Source organism: Tasmannia lanceolata, unplaced genomic scaffold (assembly GCF_043159265.1).
Source record: "Tasmannia lanceolata isolate RefF3 unplaced genomic scaffold, GAP_Taslan_0.1 ptg000015l, whole genome shotgun sequence".
NCBI lineage: Eukaryota > Viridiplantae > Streptophyta > Magnoliopsida > Canellales > Winteraceae > Tasmannia > Tasmannia lanceolata.
This window is the reverse complement of record NW_027518692.1, coordinates 63,848,575-63,866,460: the sequence shown is the minus strand read 5'-3', so window position 1 is coordinate 63,866,460 and position 17,886 is coordinate 63,848,575. Positions and strand designations below refer to the sequence as shown.

General features: G+C 40.7%; 2 protein-coding genes, 1 long non-coding RNA gene and 1 other non-coding gene across 4 annotated transcripts; 2 read left to right on the top strand and 2 right to left on the bottom strand.

Annotated features, from left to right (window-relative positions):
• The first annotated feature begins 362 nt into the window (after nucleotides 1-362).
• On the top strand, nucleotides 363-1,896 carry LOC143893007 (uncharacterized). The gene is made up of 2 exons (XR_013255678.1): nucleotides 363-921; nucleotides 1,242-1,896. It is a non-coding gene; the product is annotated as an uncharacterized LOC143893007 (long non-coding RNA).
• Nucleotides 1,897-3,163: 1,267 nt separating this feature from the next.
• On the bottom strand, nucleotides 3,164-3,235 carry TRNAD-GUC (transfer RNA aspartic acid (anticodon GUC)). The gene has a single exon. It is a non-coding gene; the product is annotated as a tRNA-Asp (tRNA).
• Nucleotides 3,236-4,044: 809 nt separating this feature from the next.
• GAUT10 (galacturonosyltransferase 10) lies at nucleotides 4,045-12,057 on the bottom strand. The gene is made up of 2 exons (XM_077397933.1): nucleotides 11,319-12,057; nucleotides 4,045-5,674 (listed from the first exon to the last, which is right to left on the bottom strand). Exons 1-2 carry the CDS (start codon nucleotides 11,469-11,471, stop codon nucleotides 4,223-4,225), a joined length of 1,605 nt encoding a protein of 534 aa, XP_077254048.1. The 5' UTR covers nucleotides 11,472-12,057; the 3' UTR covers nucleotides 4,045-4,222.
• Nucleotides 12,058-15,803: 3,746 nt separating this feature from the next.
• Nucleotides 15,804-17,653, top strand: LOC143846528 (Tetratricopeptide repeat (TPR)-like superfamily protein). Its single transcript, XM_077354981.1, has one exon. It carries the CDS (start codon nucleotides 15,967-15,969, stop codon nucleotides 17,254-17,256), a length of 1,290 nt encoding a protein of 429 aa, XP_077211096.1. The 5' UTR covers nucleotides 15,804-15,966; the 3' UTR covers nucleotides 17,257-17,653.
• The last annotated feature ends 233 nt before the right edge of the window (nucleotides 17,654-17,886 follow it).

The following is a 17,886-nucleotide window of genomic DNA, read 5'->3' as shown; positions in this document are numbered from 1 at the left end:
AGATTTTTTTAATGGGCTCAGTTGAGCATTGTTCATAAAATATTAATAGAAAATGGTCTATAAGCTAACAACTGTTAGACAATATGATAGATCTGACCGTTAGATCTAGATGTGAGTGAGAGGAGAGGTAGTTAGAAGAGATAAGGATTGAGATTCTTTTGATCTTGTCATTATCTTCTTCTTATGCTTATCTGTAAGTGCTTATTTAAGCACATGATTGTGTCATTGAAACTGATCCGAGATTCACATAAATCTTAAATTCAATATGGTTTCAAAGCAGGTCGATCGGACCTTGCCGCCTTGATCACAACCCGAGTTGATTCGTTTTCCGGCGGGGGGGGGGGGGGGGGGGGGGGGGGAGGGTCCGCCCGCCACGTTAAATTCTTATAATTCCTTTTTTTCACCTCTTAACCTACTTTGATTTTTCCTTTGCACCCATCTTTATGTGCCTATCTGCACCCAAACCTGCCAGAAAAACAAACTTCCAGTCCATGCATAGCCGCTGCAAATCCAGCCCCATTTCATATTTTCAGCTTTTCCATCTTGGGAGTCGGGAGAAAGTGTCCACAGCCCTCTGTTATAATGTTAGCAGTCCTTTCTTGTCGTTGTAAAATCAGTCAAAGGAAAGGCTGTCCTCTCTTCTTGTGGTTCCTTTTTCAATCATCACACATGGAGTCTCCCTTCTCGTTTCTTCCATGTCTCTCAACCTCCTTACCCTGATGAGCTTGCTTTTTTTTTTGAAGGGGCGTTCTCTGCATCTTACATAAAGAGATTCTTTTCTTTCGAAAGAGATGTATTTTTATTAATGCTGCCTATGGGTTTCTTTTTCTCTCCCCCTCATTTCCAGCAAGGTGTGGCACCACTTTCCAGAGACTTGCACGGTATTCCAAACAGCATCCCATCATGTGATGCAGAGAGATGGTATGGAAATTATCACCCTTATTATCATATAAAACACCTGTTCTTTTGTCCTTTGGTGAATCATCCACCTCTCCAAATTGATAAAGGCACCCCATCCATTCTAATTTCACCTCTTCTCTCAAAATGAAGTGAAAAGTGCACACCCTCACTTTGATGCCACACTTCTCCTTTAATCCCTACACTTCAGAAGAAACTGAGACTTCCATGCATTGTCCAAATTTTCAAAGTTGATACTTATTGCGCCGTGAGTCACTTGTTGTCGCTCATCTCATTTTTCTCTCTCAAGTTCTTATTTTTCAAATTATCATTTTCTATTTCAGTTGAGGTGCCTTTCTAAGCCTGAAATAGTCGCTCTACTCAGTTGAGGGGCCTCAATTATTTGAGGTTCGTGCCTGAGAGTCAAATTCCATGAGGATCGGTACTAGTCGACCCATGTGTCTGGCCCATCGAGGCTCATTCTCTTCCATCGAGGCTTTGGCCCATTGTGACCCATTTTCAAAAGGTTCAGTAATCAAAACCAGCCAAGACTCGCCCATTCCGGCTTGAGTCCAATTCAGTTCTTTGAAGCTCTGTGCGGCTCCTCTTTCATGCAACGCATTCTTCAACAACAGGCGACAATTCATCTTTATCTTCAGCGATATTATAGGCGGACATTAAATATGGCAATGTGCATCAAAATTGGCTTTACATTTCTTTTTAGGGATATTTATTATAATATCAAACGTATGTCGATTTTCAATTCACCTACGTTTGAGGGGGCATGTGAGAGAATATGATAGATCTGACCGTTACATCTAGATGTGAGTGAGAGGAGAGGAGAGGTAGTTAGAAGAGATTAGGCAAATGGTTAGGATTGAGATTCTTTTGATCTTATCATTATCTTCTTCTTATGCTTATCTGGAAGTGCTTATTTAAGCACATGATTGTGTCAATGAACTGATCCGAGATTCACAAAAATCTTAAATTCAATAACAACTTCTATTGATGGGTCCGACATGAATTGCTGTCGAACCCATTACTTTCACCTGAGGGGACATCGCCCACAGACAGCAAAGGCAACAATTCTCATACAAGAAAGTTTTTTGAAGTACAATTGTTTTTGGAAAATCCTCCTAAGCATTAAATCGATGAATAATTAGGTCCATTAGGCTATGTTCGTTTAGATTTTGACAACCGATTATGAGTTCAAAACTGATTATTGGACTAAATATCATGTTAAGCCTTGTTTTTTTATTTATTTAGAGAACTGATTGTGACTCCAAGACAAAATCGAAAACAAACTGGGCATTAATTTTCAGTCCAAGAATTGGTTTTGGAGTCACAATGGGTTGTCAAAATCTAAAACGGAACAGTACCTTAATATTGGTGGTGTGGTCATCACAGCTGCTACTTATTGTCCTTGGCCAAACCCTCGTGGTAAGAGTTCAGACATTTGATCAAGTATGATAAAAAATCATTTTAACATTTCCAGGATGATACTATGTGATGCACCTATATGAAACATTTTGTTATTGGGCCCCACATTTTTCCACTATGTGATCTTGACCTTCAATTTAGGTGTAGAAAAAATATTATCACTAAGCATCGTGTGGTCCGAAAGGATCTTAACCTTTCAAGTCCTACAAAACAACTGAAGAGCGATGCACAATCAAAGGCCGTCATTAGTTACCGACTTACCGTAGTTTACAGTCACCTCTGGCAAAGCGCTAAAATACAAGGTTATCTTACTCATTTCGTGTGGCTTATATTGAAATAATCTAAAGCTTTTTTTAGACAAAAATGGAATGGTGGAATTTTAATGGATTTGTCTGAAGGTACACGTAAATTATAAATTGACGAAAATATCCTTAGAATTCCCCCCCTCCCCTTCAGCTTCTACTATCTTCGCCATTTTCTGTAATTCTTCGAAACAGAGGGCTCTAATCTAATTTATATGAATATGGACCATGACTGGTGAAAAGGACCCCGTACTCACGAGAAGCACGTGGGACGGGGTGAAACGGAAAACAAATACGAGACCTGGTCACGCTTAGAAGCCATATGATCAGTGATGTTGATCCTAACCATCCAATCTGTGGAGTTTTATAGTTATAGTTTAAGGGGGTGAAAAAAGAGAAACAAAGGCAGTCGGTTCCTAAGAATTTAGGGGGAGACAAATATCGGCATTTTATGAAAAGTCCAGCCGTTACCGTTATAAAAAGAAGGAGTGTGGAAAGAAAAGAATGCCACAAAAAGGTGGTAACGCCGTTGCCGGGGATCGAACCCGGGTCACCCGCGTGACAGGCGGGAATACTCACCACTATACTACAACGACTTTGATGTCTTCGTTGTTTCGCTTATAAAATATAGATTAATAATAATTCTGTTTTTTTGTTTGTATATTTGTGGTTCTTATACAATAGATTTGAGCATGCAGACGTAAAGATCGGGCTCAGATAGAGCGGTCACGATAAAACATATCTGTCATCTTCCACTTTCTTTTCCATGGGGGACAAGCAAAGAAGAGGAGCCTTGGAAAAATATGCACATCTGTCACACATATATATTTCCAAGTGAAAATAGAGGTGGGCAGAAGTAGAAGTAGTACCCACTTTATGTTCAAAATCAATTGATTTATCTTTTGGGCCTCACTACAGACCTACGACATGCACCAAAATTCTACCTTAATTTGGCCCCGTTTATTCTTTTTTTTGAAAAAAGAAAAAACACACACTATAGACTCGTATAATAACTCTGTATATAGAGCTGTTATTTACTGTAATAGCCATATTTTTCACCTTGGAAAACTACTAGTGGGCAAAGATATACGTGTAGGACCCACTTGTTTAACGATCCAGATCTCCTCCATTGGATGCTCCAAAACCTTTCATTTTTCATCGAATGTGGGTAGATAACAGTTCACAAGATCTTCAGCTAAAAAATCTAAAGGCCATGTTTGGCAACCATAAAAAATTATTCCATGGAATATTCATGGACTCAATTATATATTTATATGAGAGGGGGAGGAAGAGACTTATGTTGGAGGCAGGCAGTAGAGAGAGCTACCTACTTAAAACTGGTATTTTGTTTTCATGATTTTTAGCTCCTTTCAATGCTCCCCATTCCAACTCTCTCGCACACATGTCCCACAAATATTCCATGAAATATTTATTCATGGTTGCCAAACATGGCCTGAAAGAAAATTTTCCTCTAGGAAATCTTAGACAATCGTCCTCATCACAAAATTGCGGCATCAATAACCGGCGACGTTGCCCGATAATAAGCAAAAACAACTCCCAAACCCCTCTCCTTCACCCACAATTCAATGAACATAGCATTGCTGCAAAAGAGTATGAGAGTAATCAACATATTTATCCCACAGACCCTTGTACTTCTCCATTCCAATCTTCAACCATGGTTTCATGTTACCATTAAAATGGATCACTGCACCATTAGCTATAATCTGAGGATCGATATTCGTGTACCCCAATCCCAACACATGCCACCTTGGATCCAATGCCTCTGTCAGTCCATAAAACGTCAATAATCCAGGCGGCAGCGTCCCAAGCTTCCATAGTGTCCGATCAACATTCCGTTCTTGCCAGTAATGGTAGATACCAGTCACATTTCTCTTCCTCCATTCAACCAGATCGAATATGTTCATGCCGAAAGCCCATCCACATGCATCTGGATCAAAATTTGCACGAATTAGAGGGTGCGAATAATTCAGATATTTATGATATCTGTGGAATGTCTCCATGCACGTCTCAACAGCTCCGTTCACATTCCCGTTCAAATCGATGGAGAAGAGGGGAGCTAGATCCTTCTGAACCACGACATCATCATCTAGAAATACCACCTTCTCTAATGCAGGGTAGACGTCAGGAATGTAGAATCTTAGGTGGTTTAGCATGGACAGATATTTTGGATTGCGGTATTTGATTGGAGTCCGCTCATTGTCGTTGTTGCCTGAGAAGTAGTAGCTCTGAGTGTCAGCATCTTGGAGCTGCTTCAGAACTGGGGCGTAAGAAGCATTGAGCCAGCTGAAGTCTTCAATCTTCTGCACCTCAATGGTTACTCCTCGGAAACTGTTCATGGAGAACCAGGCCTTCATTGGAGCATAGTTCACTTCATCAGTGACCAGGTGGAAGACGATCAAATCCGGGTTCATGGAATTTGTTACAGTTGAATTGACCACAACTGAAGTGGCGAGAATGTTGTCCGAGAAAACACAGAAATGGGAGAGAGTGTTGTCTTTGAGTTCCAAGGCAACTCGCTTTCCTTCAGTGAGTTTCTTTTGCAAATTTAAGTCTCTAAACCATTCAACTGTAAGCCTGATGCCCAGACAGTAGAGGCTTTTGGGGACTTCTTCGGCTGCTATTTGCCCGTATTTTGAGCTCTTTTCAGTCACAGAACTGGTCTGTTCTTCGAGCGATTGGATCTTAGCTTTCAGCTTCATGATCATGGTTGCACTGTCATAATGAAGTTGTTGGGCTTGGTAGACCAGGAAAGCCATATCACGGATAGCTGTTTCGGATTCTTCACTCGTCAATGGTGTTTGCCTTATGGCAGCGTTTGAGAGAAGGATCTGTGAGTTGCGGATCTGAGCACTTAGATCCCATGCGAACTGGAGGTTGTTGCTTTCTTTGGCAATTACCACAAGTGCTTTGGCAAGAGAAATCTGATCTCCAATTTGCCTTGTAATGGAGTGAGGGCTCAACATTTCTTCAGTGACATTGAAACCTTCTGTAATTCTATTGTGCCGAAGGGATTTCTGTAACATTTGATGAATTTGAGTTTTATTAGTTACATGTATTAGATTAAGAAAAACATATGCTCACAAGACAAGCCGTAAGATAAATGAAGAATTAGAAAGACATAAGAACTAAGATTTTAAACTACAAATAGAAAAAATTGACGCACAAAAAAGAAAAATAGCATCAGAGAATGAATAGATTCCATACATGTAGTGTTATTAGGTCAGCTGGTTTGATATTCAGCACACGAAGATCATATGCTTCTTTTCTTTCTTTTTAAAAAAAATACAGAAGCTTTGTAAGAAAAGAAACAAATTTTACAAAAGGTCGAGAGATTGCACCACAGATATATCATCTCTGTTTTTGAAACTTTTGCCAAAGAATCTGTAACCTCGATAGTGTCTCTTTATGCATGAAAACAGAAAATAACAGCCCCTTTATACACACATCCATGATATCACTGATAATGTGAGCTAATCGTAAATGGCTCAGACTACAACATAGTGCCCAAGCAATTACATTTGAAGAATACACCTCAGCCCAAAGCCTATCATACATCTCACCCAGTGTAAAAATGACGATGCGGGGAAAAATGCGGCCAAGAAAAATCCTTGTCAACTCGGCGCGGACGCAGCCAAGAATGCGGTTATAACTAGGGAGGCTAGGGAGTTTTTATTGACTTTGTAGGGAAAAACACAGAACGCGAATGCGGAATGCAGCCAAGGGAAAAGGGCGTCAACTTGGGGGAGTCCACATGACACGGGGGAGTTTTAAAATGATGATCTCACCAAACAAAATAAGAGAATTGGTGAGCTATGCTCTTGTTTCAGGTGCATTCGAGTCCATTAGACCAAAAAGAATAAAATGCTGGTACTTTAGAAGGTCAATGATGGTTTGCGGCCACAACAGGCCGGTTGTGATGCCCATAGAAAATCTTCAGGTGGCCAGCCAAGATGAGATTGTTGGGAGTTGCCTCGCTCCTCACGACTCTTGTCGCCTAGCATAGGCTAGATAGCTCTTGTTATTTTCATGGGAAGCCATAATAGAAATGTAGTGGTCTTAGAGCTTTTGTAAAATCTATGATATAAAAGCTTCTTTTCACCTATGACAATAAGGAGAGATGCTAAAGATAGAGTGAGAAGAAAGGAAGTGTGAGAGCGTTTCTCCTAGAGAGAGAGAGAGAGAGAGAGAGAGAGAGAGATTCTTATTGGTTTTTCTCTTCGGTTGCTCGGTGTACGGTCTTAGTTGAGAAGAAAGGGAAAGGGTTGTGGTTTGCAGGTTTTGGATTAACTCATTCTAATCCTTGTATTTTTGTTTTCTCCTAGTGGAAGATCGTGCTCTGTGTTCATAGGCATCTTGGCCAAACAACGTAAAATCTCAGTGTGTGCATCTTTTGGTTTGTTTATTTCTACTATTCTGTTCCTTTTTTCGTGCGATCGGATCGAATTTTGTCCGGCGGATTTCTCAACAACATGTACATGAATTATAGACTATTTGAATTTATAATACTTTTTTTAATCGTATTTGATTTTATAATACTAGCCAACCATCCCATGAAAATAAAATGAAGACCCTAAGTATCATAAAATCAGATTTGGAATCCAATAGTAAAACCTGACCACTTAAAAATGCAGTTCAATATTGTGAGATACACAGTCCACATTATGCAGGAACTCTGAGAAATAAGGTTGACCTATAGTTGCACAAATATTAATTTTGTTTATGTATTCATATCGAATCAATAGAAACAATGATTCTATACCCGGATCTTATGAAAAGAATACATCAACGCCAACCAAGTAGAATATATCCTAAAACCCGATATGGAAATCCCTGGGCGACTTCACTCTGGTATCTTAGAATTCCTAAATATCAAAAGCTTGTGACAAACTAGCTTATGTTCTACATTCTCATTCACTCTTGCACCGGCATTTGCTTTCTGCGCTGCTTTTGGTAACTGAAGGATAAATTTTCTATGTCAACAAGTCATTTCATATTTCCCATCATCCATGGCAGAATAGATGACACTTTTGATGAAGTCCGGGAATGCAGCTTGCCATCCTCAGATTGGCCATCCATGGCATAACAGATGACACATTTTGGGAGCTTGAGTTGGTCAGGGACATGCATAATACTCTGGAACCTAGGGACAAATAAAGTAGATTGCACATAATATTGCAGTATTGCAACTTGCATATGACTTGATCTAAAGATATTATTAGATGTAACATGACATATCTCATTTGTGTCCATTCACATTTTGCATAACATCAGTTTTGCAAATTGCAGGCTACAGGTGTAAGCTTGTTGGATAAAAAGATGAGCCTGGGCAAGTCTCTCCAAAATTGCAGGTTGCATGCAATTTTTCTAGGCACTGTAGGAACATGGGCTTGGTGAGATAATTTCCTGCATGTTTTCATCAAGAAACAGAAGAATCCCAACTATTATGCTCCTTATCTGATGGAGAACATCTCTTGAAAAATATTTCAAGACAAAAAAGAAAGTCATTTTTTGCATAACCTAGGCTTTCATCAGGAGGTAGCTTTGATACTTGAATATAAGTAAAGGCAAACCCTAAACTACTATGGACATGTTGCTTTTGTACAGTCCTGCATTTTAACACTTAAAAAAACACAAAACACCAGTTCTAAACTGAAAAGTGTATGGCTTCCACATTATGTGCAACTCTCAGAAAAAAACTTGTATTGACTATATGATGGGAAGAATGAGATTGGGGAGAGATGGAGCGATTGGATGAGAAACTATGTTCCTTCAACTTGGTGCTCTGTTTTGGTAAACGAATCCCCTCATGGGTTCTTCAAAATGTCTAGAGGTCTTCCTCGAGATGACCCTCTTCAAACTTTCAGATTGATCAAATACCTCCTCTTATGTGGTCTGATCAAATACCTAGTTGGGATGATGTGTGTCGGTCAAAAGAGGAAGGTGGTCTTGGCATCAGGAGATTAAGATTGATGAATAATGCTCTTCTTGATAAGTGGATATGGAGGTTCGAGGAAGAGAGAGAGATCAGCTTTGGCGTCATATCATTGACAAGGCGTACGGTTCCATCTTTGGGGGTTGGTATTCTCAGGATAAGTACAGATTTTAGGGCATTATAATCTAGCGTGATATTGTTTGTGTGGTGAGCTATTCTTAGGAAAGTGCTTGGTTCAGAGTGGTTACAAGTGAAAAGAGTTAGATTCTACCGAAATATTTCATGCAATCGTGATTCCTTGAGTGATGATTTTCCTTTGCTTATTCGTATTGCCCTGGATATAGAGATCAGTGTCGGGACCTCTTCCAACTGTCAGAATGGGAAAGTTGACTGTAAGGTGCATTTTCGAAGGTAAAAAAAAAATCTATTTTCTTCAACTATGAGAGTCATAGGGTTGTTTCTTTCATGGCTAGAGTGGACACCACTTCTATTAGAAGGCAGAGGAGAATAGATGGGTTTGGATTTGAAAGTAAAAAAAACACATTTTCCCAGCTTACAACGAGTTTTTGCATCTCTCCTGCTAGGAAGACCTAGAAGGTGCCTGCTCCGCAAAGGGTGATTGCATTCTGTTGGACCACTTGTCTGGATAAGATTCTAATGGTTGAACATCTCCGCAGCTATGACAGGATTATTTTCAATCTTCCGGTCATATTGTTGAGTTGTTCGATCTTTGTGCATTGTCCTACTAGGAGCCACATTCTTTGGGGTTTGTTTCTATATGCCTCGCTATGGCTAGTTTGGAAGGAAGAGAACATAGAGGTTTTAAAAGGGATAAGAAAGGGAGCTTGGACCACTTATGAGCATATCTTCACCGCAGTAGTGTAGTGGGTGGGTGTTCTTTCTGATTTCAGAGATGTTTCTGAATCCACCATTTGTCATTCTTTAGAGGAGATCGGATTGAGTTGGACTAGATAGAGCATCCTGTTTATTCTTCACCCGCCCTCCTCCCCTTCACTCCCACCCCTCTCCTCCCCTTCCTTCCTGGGGTTCCTGAAGTTGAATTTTAATGGCTCGAATATAGGAAATCTGGGTTCAACGGGAGTTGTCGGTCTTCTTCGTATTGCAAAGATCATGATTACTTGGAGCTACTCGAGGTTGATTGACGTTTGCGACGCTAATGATGCGGAGGTTCATGTTCTACACAAAGGGATCAAACTTGTTAGCTAAGATTCTCTTGATTTACTTGTGGTCGAAGGGGACCTAAGTTGTGAATTTCATTTCGTTCGCGGTTTCGTGGCGACCGGAATGGAATGTTCTGGTCATTTCGTTCCGCTACAACGAGGGAAATTTTTTTAATAGTTAAAAATATGGAAAAAAATCCAAAAAATTCAGAAATTGTTAAAAAAAAGAAACAATTAAATAAACCAAATACGTAAAAGATCCAACATTTACTTTAAGGAAAATCACTATAAGTTAAAATGCCTAGGTTGACCTGTTGACAAGTGCCTGACAAGATAAAAAAAAATTAGAGACCAAATTATGAGATTTAATAATGTTTGGCCATGATAGAATTTATGTATTTTTAAAATTGGAAAAATACCCCATCTTTTGGAAGTTAAGATTTTGACCCGGGCCAATTTTCGAATTTTGAACTAGAACTGGAAAGTTGACTTTTGATTTCTTCAGAATTGGGTCTTGAAAGTATTTTTAATGAATCCAAATGGGGGATATTACCTGATTTACATGTAAATCTTAAGTAAATGGACATTTACTTAAATGACTTAACATCTAAATACTAAGAAGAGGAAAGAAGAAGAGAAGAGAACCACTCATGTCCCCCTGCCGGAGGGAAATCCCCGCTTCAGGGTCGTCACTCTGCTGTGTCTGGCCCGTCCTCTAGGCACCTTTGGAAGGTAGGGAGCGTGACAACGTACACACTTCCCAAGAAGAGATGAGGGCAACTTATCAAGTAAATACTAAATGACTTTACAAGGGGAGGTGATTGGTCGTTTTCTGGCCCATTAAGATATCTGATGCTAGTGAGGCGGAGATGAGGGTGGCTTATCAAGGAATTAAGCTTGTGGAAGAGGAAAGGTTAGACAAGATGGTGGTGGAAGGGGACTCTTTAAACGTAATAAAATGGCTTCAAGGTTTTCTACCATGTCCTTGGAGATTTGCGCATATATTGGATGAGATTCAAGACAAAGTGGGGTCTTCTTTGATCTCTTTTCTTCATGTCAGGCAGTCCGCTAATGCGGTGGCAGATCGCCCTGCCAGGGAGGGGATCCTCAAGGAAAGCTTAGAAGTTTTCGTCTTTCTTCCCCCTTGACTTCTGTCTTCCCCATAAAAAGAAAACAGAATATTGAACTTCATAAAAACTGCCACTTTGGATCCGGATAATACCCTCGAATGCATCAAAAGACTAACACCAGAATGTTATATTAAGTTCCACAGCTGTATGCATCAGAAGCTCTTTAAGAATGAGAATTACCAAAGTAACATTTGTGATCATTTGAAGAAAATGTTTATGGCCCAAGGTTACAATTGCAATAGAAATTCAGTCATATGCATAAACCAAAACAGATAAAAAATCCCCAAATTCAACATAACCCTTAAAAAGAACATTTTTTCTTGATTAGACACGGAATCTATACTTCCACTCGGTACAAAACTAAAGAATTGCAAGACAAAACCAAAATGTAAGAAGAAAGTCATGATGAATTCACCCGAGTTATCAATGATCCCGTGGATACAGGCTTCCTCTCGCGACTGAAAATCACAATAAGAAGCAAAATCGCCATCCCGGCCAATGTCCACCAAAACCCTTTCGAAAACCTCCTCCTTCCATGCCGTCGAAAAACCGCATCTCTCCGCCTCATTTTCCCCCGACAAAATAATCAACAAACCCTACGAAAAATCTAATTCTAAACACATCTCCCTCCGACTCCAAATCTCAGAAACCCTAACCCTAGCAACCGCTAATATCATAACAGGGAGAGCAATAGAAACAATGAACGAATTGAATCGAGAAAGAGGGAAAAATAATAATAATAATGTCACTAATGGAAGAGATCTCTGGAGAAATGAGGAAGGGATTTCAGATCAGAGACAGGGAAGTGGAGAGAAATCCCTTTGAAATCCCTTATCTGAGAAGGGAAGCAGATCTGAGCAAGTAACTTGAGATTTGTAAGAGAGGAGCTTTTCCCTTTCGAAATTTCTGCAATTTAGGGTTAGGGTTTCCGATTGCAACTGGAGGGTTCTGAAGAAACAGCTGCTCTCAAGTAGACTTACCATTTCCTATTTTTCGCTTTCTTTTTCCTTCATTTTTCTCAGTCACCGTCGACTGATTCAAGCTCGTGATAAAGTAATGATTTATTTTTATTTTTATTTTCTCGAACGAGAGGTGATGGAAAAGCACTTTCACCATAGCGGCGTACGTTTGCAAAATCTTTGGGCCTATTTTTCTTCTTTCTTGGAGAAGTGATATATCCGCCCCCCTATTTTTTACTTGGGACAGCCACCTCAGAATGGATATGGACCATATGGTTCAAGTCTTGAAAATGCGTTCCCCTATACCTGCCTATTTGTCGTATTTATGTGTTCTTGGTTAAAATGAAAAAGAAAATCCAAGGGATATGAATATGATCATCTTCTCTAGAAATTTTTTGGGGCATGGCCTATATGCTGTGGGGACCACGAGATGAATGTTTTAGATAATACAAATTGGTGGGACCCACAATCCTTTCTCTTGCGTTCGTGCATATTTAAGTGATACCCATGTTAGAAGACTCGGCGATGGTTGATGACTTGATGCTTAAGTTGGTCAGTCTGTTACACAAATACAAATCTAAACAAAACTTCCTTCCATTAAGATTATGATAAACCAGCGTCAAATTTCACAAGTGTGACCGTAGCACCAGCCACCCATGTTGAAAGGAATGGGAGATGGTTCCTAGTCAAGTGCTTCCCTTCATGGATTCGACATGTTGTAACCCATGTAAGACATAAATGCCTCCTTACTATCATAGGAACAGTACCTGTGGCCATGAATGATATATATCGAATATCTTGTTGCCATTTCCTAAAAACAACGTAATACTTATTCTGGGCCATGGACAATTAGGGGAGCAACTCAAGTCGGGTTGGGTTGAGGTCAACCCGACCCGACCCGAGGAACTCTTTTTCCAACCCGAACCCGACCCAACTTGAGTTCAACCCGACCTAACCCGAGTTTTTTAGCTTTAAAAAAAAAAAGTCATAAAAAATGTCGGGTTGCCAAACCCTAAACCCGACCCGAGTTGCTCCCCTAGGACAATGTAAACTTCTCTACAATTCTGTAGTAAAAGCAGAATGTTATATACATATAAAGAAGAGAATGAAGCAACTATAAGAGGTTGACTGAAAAGCTAGAAAATATTTCCTTGACATTTCTTAAAAACATATAAAGAATTTGTAGCATTTCCAAAACCCATTTCTAGAAACAAACTTGATCTTAGATAACTAAAATACACATGCTCATCTCTTAAACAATTATCAATATAAATCTTGAAATTTTCATATATGGTCTCAATTATTGAATTGTAATTGAACTTTTCATCTTGAAGGGGTAATGTGAAATTTTGTATTTGGTAGCTCCATCTAATTTTTCAATTGAGCTTCAATAGGAAGATCCCCCAAACAAGTATTCTGATAAAAAAAAGATTCAAGAAAGTGATAGTTTCAGGCTGCCAACTCAATCAAGAAAAAATCTCCCTAATTTATTAAATCATTATTTCTGCAATCGCTGAGGCTCTATGGAAAGCTAACACTTTCCGAATTAGCTTGTATTTCATCCTTGAATTTCCTCGAGGTACAGTATGGCCCACTCTGTAGGGTGATCCAAACCGTCCATTTAATTTGTCGGGCCACAACTTAAATAGGTTGTGCCCCAAGAATCATTTCCATAGATAATCCTAACACTGCTACGAATAGAGGGACTGCACGTTGTGGAAACTTCAATAGATCATGCAAATAGGTAGGTCCACTAAATGAATGGTTTAGATCATGCAAATAGGTAGGTCCTAATATACTTGCCCATCTGTTGTCTTTTCCTGATAAAAATAGAAAAGGAAATCAAAGGGATAGGATAATCCTCCAAAAGATTTTTGAGGTGTTGCCCATCTTCAGCAGGGACCACAAATGAATGTTTTAGAACATGCAAATAGGTGGATACACTATACCTACCTATTTGTTGTATATCATTGTGTTATTGGTTAGAATGGAAAAGAAAATTGGAGAAAGTATTTGGTTGCCGGGTTTTTTTTGTTCCTGGGAGTTATGTGGGAGAGTAAGTTAAATTTTGGTCCCATCCCATGTTTGGTTGCCTTTTAGCACTAGGTTTTTTTTAATCCCACTCTTGTAATGATTACTTGTGGGGTGAATTTTTTAATCCCACTTTTGTAATGATTGCCTTTTCATCCCATCCCAAGATAACCCCAGGAACAAAAATAAACTCAGGAACCAAAAATAAGCTTGAGAAGAATTTTTTTCTACCCAACAGTTCAAGCAACCAAACAAAGGTTTTTTTTTTCCCACCATATCTCCCAGGGTATTTTTTTCTCCCACATAACCAAACATGGGATTTTTATTTTACCAGGATACTTTTAGGACTTTTTTTTTCCCACCTATCTCCCAGGGTATTTTTTTCTCCCACATAACTCCCAGGAACAAAAAAAACCCGGCAACCATACAGAGCATTAAAGATTTTTGGGGCGTGGGCTATTAAGAACGGTAACTACTAGATGAATGGTTTAAGTCTTAAAAATGCTTAGGCCCACTATACTTGCCTATTTGTCGTTTTTTTTTTTCTTGGTTAAAATTAAAAAGAAAATTGAAGGGATATGATCATCTTCTCTACGAAACGTTATTTAAAATGCATCATGTTCATTCAAATGGGCCCACTAAGGGGAACATTATTGGAAAGCAGCAACGTTATTAAATCTGAGGTTGCTGTTTTAAATAACATTGCCGTTATTTAAAATGCATGCCGTTCCTTCAATCCGTCAGCGTCTCATACATTAATGGGGACGCGATATGTATTGAATGCAAGCCGATTTTCTTAGGAAGAAATATTAAAATATTTAAAATGGACGCTGCAAAGAGAATGATTGAGGTGTGCTCTATCTGGGGTCTCAGGATTTCAGGAAGGGCAACATGGTCCTTTTTCCTCCAGTTTTCCATGTTTTGTGCTTGTTTTGATGTTAAAGAGCAAAACTGCAAGCATGTAGTAGTTTGTTGCAGTCTGTTAACTAACCAACTTCTCTAAAAGCTTAAGCTGTTGGAGAAAGGCATTATTTATCTTTTATACTTTAACACTCCCCCGCACGTGTGGCTCACTTGGCAAACACGTGGCACATGTGGTCCCACTTTGAGCCGACTATCGCATGTGGATTTTTGCTATCGGGAGGTTTGAACTTGAGACCGTTAGCTCTGATACCATGTTAACTAACCAACTTCTCCAAAAGCTTAAACTGTTGGAAAAAGGCGTTATTTATCTTTTATACTTTAACACAGTCATTGCCCGAAAGCCGTACTTTTCTCATTTTATACCCATGAGTGGTCCACGATCTCCCTCCAAATCCATATAGCATGGGGCCCACTATTTTACACCATGTAGTGCTTAGGGGTGCAACTCGGGTCGGGTTGAGGCCAACCTTAACCCAACCCGAGATAACATTCTCTCAACCCTAACATAAACCCAACCCGAGCCTCGGGTTGAGGATGGTCAACCCTAACCCAACCCGCCTCCAAATCGGGTCGGGTTGAGTCTGGTTGGGTTCGGGTTGAGTGGGGTTCATCTCGGGCCAAACATAAAAATACAAGGAAAAAAAAGCATAATCCTAGAAAAACATGAGAAAACTAGTGGACAGTGGTCGGGTTACCAAGGCCTCAACCAACCCGAAATGAAATCGGGTTGGCTTCCCAACCCTAACCCAACCCAACCCAACCCAAGAAATCGCCAACCTAACCAGAGCCGAAATCGGGTTGAACCCGTCAGGTTTGGGTTGAGCCCAACCCAAGTTGCACCCCTAGTTGTGCTAGGGTCGGTCCCACCAACTCCCTCACACCCATGCATTTGGGTGGGCCCCACCATTTAACCTGGGCGGATCCCATGATCTTCACCCAAGGCTATGCATAGGGTGCGCCGAGCATTTTACACCTCACATTTTGATGGGGTGAGGCCTATTAGCTTATACGCATGCATAGACTGGGCCAAGAACGCTCGTTGTAAGTATATATTTGGAGAAGAAAACATTCAAGTAGTTTGTGCCCCGACAAAATAAAAGCTTTGTGCCATTCCTTGTGTTCCTACCACAAGTTTGAAAGGAAACACATATGGTCTCTCACAAGAGTAACCACCAACGCCTACTTTCTTACACCAAGATCTTGGCGTCTCACGTTAACCAAGCCCGGTACGGCCAAGCACTAGCCTTATTCAACCACATGCGAGCCTCCCCTTCACTTTCCCTCGACCCTTTTGTCTTCCCTCTCGCTCTCAAATCCTGTTCCGCCCTCCACCTACCACGCCACGGCTCTGCAATCCACGCCCATGCCACCAAGGCCGGCCTCCACTCAAACCCATTTGTAGCATGTGCACTCGTGGACATGCATGGAAAGTGCGTCTCCGTTTCGTCCGCACGCCAACTGTTCGACGAAATTACCCACCGAAATGTCGTCGTCTGGAACGCAATGATTTCTCTCTACTCTCGCTCCAACGATATTCCCTCTGCGCTTCAGCTGTTTGAACTTATGGACGTTTCTCCCATCCCCTCTTCTTACAATTCGATCATTGCCTCTCTGTCAGAATCCGAGGAAGGGGTGTCTCGAGCCCTGGCATTCTGCCGGCGAATGCAAGTTTCGGGTGTGAAGCCGAATTTGGTCACGGTTCTAGCTCTTCTACCTGCTTGCGTCGGCATGGCAGCTTTGAATCTGGTTAAAGAAATTCACGGGTTCTCGGTTAGGAATCACATCGACCCAAATCCGCATTTAAGTAGTGGTTTGGTTGAAGCCTATGGGAGATGCGGATTTTTAAGCAATGCACGTCGAGTGTTTGATGAAATCCCTGAGAGAGATGTAGTCACATGGAGTGCTATGGTATCGGCGTATGGGCTTAATGGAGAGGCCGAGACTGCGCTGTCGGTTTTCCAACAAATGGAATCAACCAAAATCCGTCCAGACCGTGTTTCATTTCTAGGTGTATTGAAGGCGTGTAGCCACGCTGGCTTGCCCGACAAGGCATTGAGTTATTTCAAACAAATGCAGGAAGATTATGGGTTGGAAGCAGGTAGTGATCATTATTCATGCTTGATCGACGTTTTGAGTCGGGCAGGGAGATTGCACGAGGCATATGGGATAATTAGAGGAATGCCGATGAAAGCGAGTGCAAAAGCTTGGGGAGCTCTATTAGGGGCTTGTCGGAATTATGGAGAGGTGGAGCTTGCAGAGATTGCTGGAAGAGTGTTGTTCGAGATAGAGCCTGATAATGCTGGGAATTTTGTACTGTTGTCAAGTATTTATGCTAGTGCAGGGAGATTCGAGGAGGCGGAAAGAGTGAGAAGGGAGATGATAGATAGGGGTGTGAAGAGAATGCCTGGTAGTAGCTGGGTTATATCTCAAGCATCATGATCTTGACGGGGTTTGCCAGAGGAGAGTTGTTCGAGGTAGAGCCCGATAATTTTATTGAGGAAATTCAGGGAGGCAGAAAGGGCAAGGAGTGAGATTGGGAGGGAAGAAAGTGCCTAGTAGAAACTGGGTTCAATCTCAAGCATCACGACCTGACCTCTGTGGAATTTGTTGGAGATAGAAGATGGATGCGTGGAACTTCAGACTGTTCCCAACCATCATCTTTCTCCATTAACTTCGCAAAAGAAAAGTTTTGTATAAGCTCACAAGCGCAACGATCAGAGCTCAAACTTGAGACAGACTTGAGCAAGGAGGTGTTTTTTTTTTTTTTTTTGAAAATTGACAATTTCATTGATACTATGAAAAATACATTCGGGACCAGGGGTCCCTACTTGCATTACATAGAATCAAATAAGGGAGGCTAGGAGCATGCTCCTAAGTCCGTTACAAACCAAAAATCTTCAGGGTCAACTACTACAGTGAGGTCTACACTACCATACACTTCCTCCTTGTCGAGCAACTATTTCTCTTTCCTTTCGAATTCTTCCTCCACTACTCTTTATTTCTTGAGGTTCCGCGCTCATCTTTTCAAAAACAAGGAGGAGACAAGGCATTCATCAAAACAGACTTGTC

What these genes read in the sequence shown, in the direction of transcription:
- GAUT10 (XM_077397933.1), bottom strand. Translation starts at nt 11,471, where the DNA reads ATGAGGCGGAGAGATGCGGTTTTTCGACGGCATGGAAGGAGGAGGTTT. An exon ending in CGGGATCATTGATAACTCGG is followed by an intron (nt 5,675 to 11,318) that starts GTGAATTCATCA and finishes CAAATGTTACAG; the next exon opens with AAATCCCTTCGGCACAATAG.
- LOC143846528 (XM_077354981.1), top strand. Translation starts at nt 15,967, where the DNA reads ATGGTCTCTCACAAGAGTAACCACCAACGCCTACTTTCTTACACCAAG.